Source organism: Pyrus communis, chromosome 11, assembly GCF_963583255.1.
Source record: "Pyrus communis chromosome 11, drPyrComm1.1, whole genome shotgun sequence".
Taxonomy (NCBI): domain Eukaryota; kingdom Viridiplantae; phylum Streptophyta; class Magnoliopsida; order Rosales; family Rosaceae; genus Pyrus; species Pyrus communis.
Window position 1 is genome coordinate 26,469,566 of NC_084813.1, and position 11,866 is coordinate 26,481,431.

General features: G+C 31.9%; 1 protein-coding gene across 1 annotated transcript; it reads right to left on the minus strand.

The window, feature by feature from the left end:
- Nucleotides 1-1,975: 1,975 nt before the first annotated feature.
- LOC137709310 (probable WRKY transcription factor 45) lies at nt 1,976-3,851 on the minus strand. Its single transcript, XM_068448394.1, has 2 exons — nt 3,361-3,851; nt 1,976-2,153 (listed from the first exon to the last, which is right to left on the minus strand). Exons 1-2 carry the CDS (start codon nt 3,849-3,851, stop codon nt 1,976-1,978), a joined length of 669 nt encoding a protein of 222 aa, XP_068304495.1.
- Between the last annotated feature and the right edge of the window lie 8,015 nt (nt 3,852-11,866).

The following is an 11,866-nucleotide window of genomic DNA, read 5'->3' on the forward strand; positions in this document are numbered from 1 at the left end:
TTCGTCTTGTGGGATTATTATGTTAGATATCATTGTTATTGTTATGATTGACTTGTTGATAAATATGGCGAGAGAATATGATTGTGCTTCGTCGTTTATTCTTTGAAAGATTGCATGATATGCATTGTGATATTTTGTAGGGACATAACGACTTATGTGATAAATGTTCGAGTGTAATGAAGTAATAAATTATGAATGGCTTATGAATGGCTTGATCCCTATTGAGGGTATGTAGGCAGTCTAATGTGGAGGTTAGATGTAGCCATAAGGTAAACGAAAAAAATATATATATCTTTGCAATTTGATTCTTGAATTGTGATTTGCCATATTCCTGAGACGGGGTATGTGAGATATACAAGTATTTGGGAGACGTCACGTGTCGATCTTGGACGTATGTCGGGATTGGGGCGTGACAAACTCAGTCAAGGCGAGTCCCTGCTAATCCCATTAAACTTAGTCCGGATAGGGAACAAACACAAGACTGGACTAAAACTTAATCCAGTCTAGTCCAGTGAGGGCTAATGATGCCAAACAAACACACCCTAAGGATTTTGCTAAAGGATCAGAACACTTGGTTTCAAAACACATATTATTTTACAAAAACAGCAACAAATATGAAAGGAATAACACTTGACTATTCAAAAGATGAGTATGAGTTTATGTTTAAAATTGTTCATTGTCGATTTATTAAACTTCGTGTTTATAATCATAACTAGTTGTTCCTATTATAAATCACTTTATTATGATATGAATGGTTCTTCTGATCATCAGCACAAAGTTTTATAATTCAAACACGAAAAATTTTTAAGTACGAATTCATATTTATCTTTAAGTAGCCATAGATTATTAATGTAAAAATAGGAGATTGTACAAAAAAATAAAAAATAAAATAAAATAAAATAAAAAAAAAAACAAAACAAAACAAAGTGAACACATAATCACACAAAGATTTTGTGTGATTTGGTGGGAAGAAGACGACAAAGGTTTCACTATTTTCAATTGATTTATTGAATGAAAGTACAAAGTCCACCTGTTTATCAAGCATCATACGTATAAGTATTTGAAAATAAAAGTAGAAATTAAAAACTTAATATTGGACTATAATCTCTACTAATTAATAAAACATTTATTATCAATCAAAATTTTATGAAATTACCAATTTAATATTTTAATTAAAACAGAACATGAATAAGAAATATGAGACAAAAATGTAATTTTACATAACCAAATTTTGTTTTGTTTTGTTTTTTTTTTCTTTTCAAAGTCTTATCTACATGTAATCCTAACATATTTAGGATTTCCCTCTTAGACCTATATATGGACAATTTTGCCATGCAAAATGGAAAATTTTCAATTTGGTCCCTAGTTTTTTTTAACATAATCGTTGTATTTTTTTTTTCTTCTTATTTCGATACAAACGATAATGCTAGAGGAAGTAATTGAATTTAAGACTTTGAATATTAACATAAATACCCTTTAATTTTTTTAACTACAAACCCAAGAATTATATACGTTATAGTTAATCGGTAGCAAATTTGATACTGAGACAGATATGTCACGTGAGATGCTAGGGACATCACCCCAATTGAAAACGAAACCTACTGAGATCAGATTGAACAGAAAATTGCCAAACTAATTGACATATTCATGAATTTGTGATTGAGGACAAAAGAAGAACGATAAAACTGAACTAAAGAGAAGACGTTGGTCATTTTCCCTGACTAATTGAATTGAACAGAACAGCTCTATAAAAAAAATATATATATATAATTGATATAAACCCGCATGCACTTGATAAATTAGCTTAAGCTATATCAGTCAATAAATCCACTGGCCACCGCCTAATCAATTAAGATATATGTCACAAAATCTCCATAATAATATTGATGAGTACTTCAATTTCTTTTACAAAAGCAAGCATAAATATTTCAATAGATATACGTAATTATGTAAACTGAATGAATGATAACTAACTTCAGGAGGGGGTGTAAATTTGCATCTGATTCAAGATATGTTCGAAATTGTCGGAAGGCTTGTCGATGGGATGGGTGTGCATTCCTTCGTAAGTGGTCACCACAACGCCTTCGTCCTTGCTTAGGCGTTGGACTTGCTTTTTAACATTGCACCCTTCATACGTGCATCGGTAGTAGCTTCTGCAAATTATTTAGCAAGATCCAGCAGTGTTATTCCATATCCATCAGGACATATCATACAAATACAAAGCAAGCATGCATGCATATGCGTAATCATATGATTCACTTTGAAAGATAAATATCAGTTTGGAACATGCATTATTCTTTAGGCATTGGGAATTTGAAATGATGATCTTACACTTCTACCTGGTGCAGTTCCCAGAAGGTAGAACAGAAGCAAATGTATTAATTAATAGATTGAATATGTAATCCTTCTTAGGAAAACTTGGAGTTCTAGCATATAGTAATGAGCCATGACATGTACTTCTCAGATATAATATTACACACAACTTGTATATCTTAGAAAAACTTTGCATGGATCAATAGGTACGCAATCCTTATATTTACGTATTTCTTAGGAACACTGTGCATGAATCAAAGGTTTGAATTTGCTCCCAGTTAATTAGGAACACCACACCCTAGCTAGATCTCATACATCATAAATCTGAATGAATTACATATAGCTTCACTTTTAATCGTACTGAGATATTTTTTTTTATAAAATTCACGTGTTGGGCTAGTAATGTGAGAAGTGTTGTACTGATCATTTCAATTTTTGTTTTTAATTTACATTTAGAAAGAAAATTGTAAAACAAATATTCGGTTAATAACTATTTTCAATTTTGATTTGGTATTGCAAAATGTGAAAACTAGAGTCAATAAAGGAGAGATATCCCCCATTTTTGCTTCCCCCAAAGTCCGATGCATTTCTTAGTGAAAAATCAAGTTAGGATCTTGCTTTATTCGGCAAAGCCACACTTGTTAAGCATGTCTTAAGGATTAAAGGATTATGTATGGTGTACCGTGGAAACTACTAGCTAGCTTGTACCTATATATTAGCCACAAACAAAACAGATCTGAAACACATGGATCAAAATCGCAGTAAGAAAACTAAATGAAAAATCAAATGCACAAGTACGGATCATGAGTATTTAACCATGCACTAAAGCATGGTAGGCACTGAGTTTCATAGATTCATTATTTCTTTCGATTCTTTGATTGACTATACAATATATAAAGAAAAAAAAATTTAACTTTTCTATGTCACAATTCATGTTATACACCAAAGCATGATAAAAATTTCACTGGTCATATAGAAAGATGAAGAAGCAAAAATATAATGAAGGGATCTAAGTAAAAATATATAGCTATATGTATATATATACACCTGGGAAATTTGTTGGCTTTCACAGCTTTTTGGCCGTATTTTCTCCACCGGTAGCCATCGTCAAGTATATCGACCTGACTTCTTGTTTGAAAAGCATATTTCGGCTTCTTCATCTTCTTCTCCCCCTTTTTCTTTTTCTCTGAATCATTATTATTGGCCCGATGAGGATCGACGCTACTCTGATCAGCTCCAACAATAACATTACTCATGCCTGCATTTGCACTCGGATAATGCTGCTGATAATATTGTTGGTACGGATGACCATCTTTATGAACTAATACTTCATCTGACGATGATCCAACGTGGTTTTCCGTAGTCATCGTCGATTTCAACCCCAAAAATGCATCTGAAGTTTGATCAACACGCCCATCAAAGTTATTCGTGTAAACGTGAGAGCTTCCCACACGATGATGATGATCTGTATTTGTGGAATTAGGGTTTGGATAATTAGCTGATGAGGAGCAAGGAAAGAACATTTGATACTTCTCCATGATGGGGTATCTAGGTTGAACTTGTGGCTAGCTAAAACAAATGAACCTATATAAAGCTAGCTAGAGGCGGCTAAACTATGACTAACAACTTTCTTTAAGTTGTAAGTATATGTTAGAGAAATAATAGTGTTAAATAGACTAAAATTTTAAATTAAGAGTAATGATAGGGAGATTAAATTTTTTAAACCAAATTTGTAAACTAATGATGTGGTCATAGCTGATTAGATTATTAATTAACCGTTGATTAACTTGGTTATTTCTTATTGGTGATGTATATCATTTGGCTTGCAATTTAGTTTAAAAAATTTGGTCTTTCTAGCATTACTCTTAAATTAAATTTGCATACTAAATGATATGTCATTAATAGAAAATAAACATGTAAATCAATGTTGAAGTAATGATTCAATCGTCAACAACTACATATTTACAAAATTTGGTTTAAAATTTTGATCTCCCTTGCATTACACGTTAGAGAAATGCTAATTGGTATGAAAATTATGCCAAAAACATGAGGTGACGGAGAATTCATGAATAATTCCACTTTTAAGATAATCTCCTTAACATTTTTCTATATGTTTTGATCAACACCGGATGTTAAAAATAAATTAATGACTAAATAATTCAACAATCTTGAGAGCGATGATGTGCATATAGAGGGTGAGAACTGAGAAATGTCGTAAAGGGCACGAAACTTGTCCAAGGTAGTAAAGCAGAATTAGAGCTTCATTAGCGGATGTGATTAGAAAAGGATGAGTGATGATGGTAGTGAGGAAGAGGAGCGAGGAAACCGCTGATACTTTGTTCGAATAATGGTGGCGGCTTCATCATTACCATTACGACTACAACGTTGCTTATTTACTTTTTATTAGTTATTTAACTTGGATAAATGACTTGAAGGATCGAGTTAAAACGACTTTTATGACATGAGTATATTGTCAATACCGTCCGAATTATACAACATTACATGTACATTTCTTATATGGTGTCGTGTGATTATCATAGTTTACTACAATAATATAATATAATTGTGCCATAAAAATTGCTCTCTTGTGTCTTAGTGTTCAAAGTAGAATACACAAGCCAATGCGAGTTTAACAAAGTTGGTAGTGATGCATGCTCGGTTCCCTTCGTGCTTGGTAATATTAATAAGAATAACCAAGTAGGAGTTTCTACTCAAATCTGTTTGTTGCCGATTCATAGAACTTTCTCTTTAAGATCAGAATTCTTCATGTTATAAATTACTCTGTAAATCTTTGCAAAAAATGAATTAAAACTAAGGTCGTTTAGTTTTCGAATTACATAAAAACAAATGAAATGAGTTGGTAAAAGTATTAAAAACTGTCTATGTATTTGCTACAATAGATTAACTAAACGACCTTATTTTTAATTCATTTTTTTTGCAGAGATGATCTTTACAAAGTGGTTTATAATATGAATGGTTCTGATCGTAAACACAAAACTCTATAATTCAAACACGAAGAGTTTTAAGTAAAAGTTTTGGGAATTGTTTTTATCACTTCAAAAATCTCATTCTACATTCTAAACTTTCTATATTAGAAAAGAAAAATACACTTGTGAGGAGTGTAGAATGAGATTTTTTTCTCAAGTTTTTACTTATCTTTGAGTAGCCAAGCATTATTCTATCAATAATACTAGCAGATGCCCACACACACTGTGTGTGAATTGTGACATCCCACATCATCTAGGGGAGTGATCCTTATATGTATATTCTCATCCCTGCCTAGCACGAGGCCTTTTGGGAGCTCACTGGCTTTGGGTTCCATAGGAACTTCGAAGTTAAGCGAGAAAGGGGGCTAGAGCAATCTCATGATGGGTGACCCACTGGGAAGTTGCTCGTGAGTTCCCAAAAACAAAACCGTGAGGGAATGGTAAGCCCAAAGCGGACAATATCGTGCTACGGTAGTGGAGCGGGTCCGGGAAGTGATCCGCCCCGGGCCGGGATGTGACAATTTGGTATCAGAGCCTAACCCTGGTCGCGTGTGTGCCGACGAGGACGTCGGGCCCCTAAGGGGGGTGGATTGTGACATCCCACATCGTCCAGGGGAGTGATCCTTATATGTATATTCCCATCCCTACCTAGCACGAGGCCTTTTGAGAGCTCACTGGCTTCGGGTTCCATAGGAACTTCGAAGTTAAGCGAGAAAGGGGGCTAGAGCAATCTCATGATGGGTGACCCACTGGGAAGTTGCTCGTGAGTTCCCAAAAACAAAACTGTGAGGGAATGGTAAGCCCAAAGCGGACAATATTGTGCTACGGTAGTGGAGCGAGCCCGGGAAGTGATCCGCCCCGGGCCGGGATGTGACATGAACAATTTCATTTCATTTTATTTTTAATTATGAAGTGGGATTAGTTTTTAAAATTCTAAAAAAAAAAAAAAAATCTGTTATGAAAATTGGGATAATGATGAGTGGTTTCTTCTAACATGGGAATACTTTTTATTTTATTTTTAATTTTTAAATAGGGCAAGTTATACTAACCTAGCTGTGAGGTTGCTATAAAAAACAGTAAAATTTATGTTCATATAAGTACTAAATTGCCCATATTTTTTAATTGATCTCAATTTTGGTGAGGGGATTAAAATGATAATTTCATGAAGCTTTAGTTGACAACCAAAATTTCATTAATAGGTAGTGTAGACGCACATATATGTACACACAATTGGTAAAAGTTAAAGCGTAGACTAACAGCAGTTGCCTTTGAACTGGAGTAGGTTCAATTGGATCTTGCATTAGTTGGACCATATGTCGCGTGTCCAACATGGACTAAATTTAATAATAATATAATCCTTAATTAATTAACATTGATCGAATCATGAAAAGTAATTTTAGGGCTGGATTCATTGTTTTCTAGTGCATAATATAGAGGGTTATATCTATTATATATTATCCGAGAGGCTCACGGATGGCGATAAAATTTTGGGATCACCGCATTCGACAAAAGGAATTAGACAAAAGTGCCCCTCAATCAAAAAAATTCAAAATCTGTTCAAAATAATATATCATAGTAATTTGGTAATTCGGTCATAACAAAATATAAAGTAATGGTTGTTGGACAAAAAAATAAGATTAAAAAAATGTAAGGGGTTCCATCTGTCCCCCCTCTCTCTCATCTCTCATCCCTCACGTCTCTCTCTTCTCATTTTCATTGTTTTTCAGCCTGCGTTTTTTTTTCTCTCAAGTCCGGTTATTTAAAAAAAAAAAAATTTTGCATACTGATGATAATATGATTAAATTAATTATCAAATAATATTTTTCTAAATAAACGACATTGTCTATACTAAGAAGAAAAGGGTGAGATTAGCCTCACAATGGGCTAACAATAATATAATTCAATTAGTTGTTCATTCAATATTATTTTCTTTATTTTTAAACACGTTCAAAACATCTTAAGAGGTGTGTAATGCCGGTTATAAAAAAGGTCTTTTGCACGCGAATAATAATGTGATTAAATTAGTTGTCTAATAATTGTTTTTTTTTAATAAACGATATTATCTACACTAAGCGAGATGAGGTGAGCTTAGTCTTACAATAGGCTAGCAATAATATGATTTAATCAATTGTTCATTAAATATTATTTTCTCTATTCTTATTGTAAATTCTATAGAGACCGATCTTATTATGTGAATTCAACTACTTTAATTGGTTTATGAGAAGTTTCTTCTGCCATGATTTAAGATTATTCACTTACTTTAAATATTTGATTTTCCTTTTGTCAATTTACGTATATAAATACATTTAAAATGTGTGAGTCACGCATAGTACACCGTGATTTAGAAAATACCTTATGCACACATGTGAGCGCATGCATGAAGGCTGGTATATATATATATATATATATATATATATATATATATGCGCGCAAACAGATGCCCCTCTCCGAAGGTTCCACGAAATAGCTTGTTTAGCATAGATATGTAAAATGTTGTTCCCTATAACATTTCATTTGAAAAAAAATAAGAAAATCGACGGTACGAAGAGAATTTTTATTAATTTAAAAAAAAAAAAAAAACCTAGTCAAACCTTTATGTAATACATAATGCAGCATTCACATATTTTTTTTAAAATTTATTTATCATGTGCATTTTAAGAACAAACACCTATAAATAGTATTTTCATAACAATTTTTTTTTGTATATCCGCACCTGTACAAGGTGAGCCCCTAAAAAAATTGATAATATAATGCACTTGTGTGTACCAAGATTAAACATTTGAGATATAACTTATAAGTACATCGCCAAATGACATGTTCGATATAAAATCTTTTTAATTTTTATTTCTTAATTACAAGTGATATTAGTATATTAATTAATCTAGATTAAAAAGAATTTGAATCTAGGTTAAGTGAATTGAAGAGTTATATTCTATTCATGAAAACAATCTGTCACTAGTTTTGCATTCTTAAATATTTTTTAGATTAAACAAAAACTCAAACTCTGGAGTCTGGAACCAAAGTTTAAAACAGAAACACTAATCTCGTTTAGGCATTCACCAGTAAATCAAAAGCTGATTAATTTGGTCTAAGATAGAGTCACAAATACAAGGACGTGTTTGAATTCGGACAAAATGGGTTCACTTGATTGGAACTCTTCGCGCAGCCCTCCATAATAAACAAATATGAAAAGCAAAACTTAAATTATTTGGAATTTTTCTTCAAAAGATGTTGAACCCTCAAACGGTCAAATTCCACACATGTTATGGTACAATCATGCACACCAGCCCTTGTCCTTGATTTTTGTTTCCAACACATATTTTTCCTCAGTTTTTTTGTCATAATGATAATTGAGAATGGCATAATTCTTCATTTTAGTTTGAGATTTCAGATCGATATAAATGATTTCTGGATTGTCTACTATCGATTATTTTGGTTATTATGTGATAAATTTCAATTAAATTGAAGGTATTATTGTCAAATCAACTCCTCCCATTGAACCGGTGGTTTCTTCAATTTAATTGAAAATTTTCATAAAATGATTAACAGTTAACAATCTTAGAAACCATTTCTATCGATTTTAAATTTCAGGAACCAAAATGAAAAGTTACGACAATCTCAAATATTATTCTAGCTAAAAGCCCTTTTCGTCATCTTAAAGGTTATGTTTGCTAGGAACTTTCTCTTCAACACGGGCTCAAACTCTCCCCTCTCCATAATTTTGATGAAATTATTTAGGGAAATTTTATTTAAACTCATCTAACCTGTTTTTACACCCAACTTAAATTTTAAATGTTAATTGTCTATTTTATCTTATTGCATAATTACTATTAAGTACAAAATGAAATTAATAATAAAATTCAAATTTATCAATAAACCCAAACACTATAATTAAACCCTACGATCACTCTTTGTTTATCCTACGTTCATTCTAGCTAAAACCCTAATAGCTCTCATAGAGAAAAATAAGTTTTTTTTATTGATGGATGGTGATTTTGAAGTTTTGAATCCTCCAACCAAGGTATGACTCAATTTATGAATTTTTTTTCATTTGATTTCAATTTATGAATTGGCAAACCATGAGTTGCAATTAGAAAACCATGATCTGACTTCGATACGATCATCAATTTCAAACTTGTGATGACATTCTCCCTTATGTTGAAGAACTCAACATTCCAAAAAGGTGCACGGAGTCACTTGCCACAAAAGCATCACTGATCCTAATTTGTTTGGGTGGCTTGTCAAGGAGCATGGCGGCCCCACGCAAAGTCCTGGTGGGAGTGTCCTGTGGAATGGAATAAGTACGGGGGCCAAACCAAAGAAATCAAGTTCAGATTGGTGGTGCGAATTCCAGACCACTTCCTTGCCATGGAACAAATTACAGGAGGAGCTTCCTCCCATCAAATTTAGCTTCTAAAAATCAAATGGGTGTAAAAATACTAGGTATATTAGGTATATGGAGGTATATTAGGTATTAAATTTGAGTTTAAAGAAATACTAATAGTTTAGTAAAAAATTAAATGGGTGCAAAGAGTAAATTGGATGTAGAAATAAGTTAGATGGGTTTAAATAAAATTTTCCAATTATTTATCGTTTGTAAAAACTCATGTTTATAAGTATTTCTCTGTTTATTCAAGTACTTTGATAATTCGAATTGACAAACGGGATTAATGAATGACGGTAATATACCAGAAAGGCAGTTGTAAATTCAACAATCCGTGACAAAAAGGTAGGCACCCTAATAATTTCCACATAGACACAGAGAAAATGCAGTCACCTATTTTCCGGAAAAGGATCTTCGTTGGATTTTTTTCTTAGGAATCTTAAGGATTGTGTGATCGGGACCATTCATCGTGTATTGTGCGGTTAAAATGTTGTTCCCTACATTTCATTTTAAAAAAAAAAAAATTTCGACGGTACGAAGAGAATTTTTATTAATTTTAAAAAAAATATACCTAGTCAAACCTTTATGTAATGCATAATGCAGCATTCATAATTTTTTTTTAAATTTATTTATCATGTGCATTTTAAGAACAAACACCTATATTTTAATGGTAGCCAGCATCCAGATCTTCTAGAATAGTATTTTCATAACTATTTTTTTTTTATGAAAAAAATATGTTCATTACATATATATATTTTTTTGTATATCCGCAACTGTACAAGGTGAGCCCTTAAAAAATTGATAATATAATGCACTTTTGTGTACCAGGATTAAACATTTGAGATATAACTTATAAGTACATCGCCAAATGACATATGTTCGATATAAAATCTTTTTAATTTTTATTTCTTAATTACAAGTGATATTAGTATATTAATTAATCTAGATTAAAAAGAATTTGAATCTAGGTTAAGTGAATTGAAGAGTTATATTCTATTCATGAAAACAATCCATCACTAGTTTTGCCTTCTTAAATATTTTTTAGACTAAACAAAAACTCAAACTCTGGAGAGTCTGGAACCAAATTTTAAAACAGAAACACTAATCTCGTTTAGGCATTCACCAGTAAATCGAAAGCTGATTAATTTGGTCTAAGATAGAGTCACAAATACAAAGACGTGTTTGAATTCGGACAAAATGGGTTCACTTGATTGGAACTCTCCGCGCAGCCCTCCATAATAAACAAATATGAAAAGCAAAACTTAAATTATTTGGAATTTTTCTTCAAAAGATGTTGAACCCTCAAACGGTCAAATTCCACACATGTTATGGTACAATCATGCACACGAGCCTTTGTCCTTGATTTTTATTTCCAACACATATTTTTCCTCAGATTTTTGGTCATAATGATAATTGAGAATGGCATAATTCTTCATTTTAGTTTAAGATTTCAGATCGATATAAATGGTTCCTGAATTGTCTACCACCGATTATTTTGGTTATTATGTGATAAATTTCAATTAAATTGAATGTATTATTGTCAAATCAACCCCTCCCATTGAACTGGAGGTTTCTTCAATTTAATTGAAAATTTTCATAAAATGATTAACAGTTAACAATATTAGAGACCACTTTTATCGATTTTAAGTTTCATGAACCAAAATGAGAAGTTACGACAATCTCAAATACTATTTTAGCTAAAAGCCTTTTTCATCATCTTAAAGGTTATGTTTGCTAGGAACTTTCTCTTCAACACAGGCTCAAACTCTCCCCTCACCATAATTTTGATGAAATTATTTAGGAAAATTTTATTTAAACCCATCTAACCTATTTCTACACTCAACTTAAATTTTAAATGTTAATTGTCTATTTTATCCTATTGAGTACAAAATGAAATTAATAATAAAACTCAAATTTATCAATAAACCCAAACATTGTAATTAAACCCTACGATCACTCTTTGTTTATTCTACGTTCATTCTAACTAAAACCCTAATAGCTCTCATAGAGAAAAATAAGTTTTTTTTATTGATGGATAGTGATTTTGAAGTTTTAAATCCTCCAACCAAGGTATGACTCAATTTATGAATTTTTTGTTCGTTTGATTTCAATTTATGAATTGGCAAACCATGAGTTGCAATTAGAAAACCATGATCTGACTTCGATATGATCAGCAATTTCA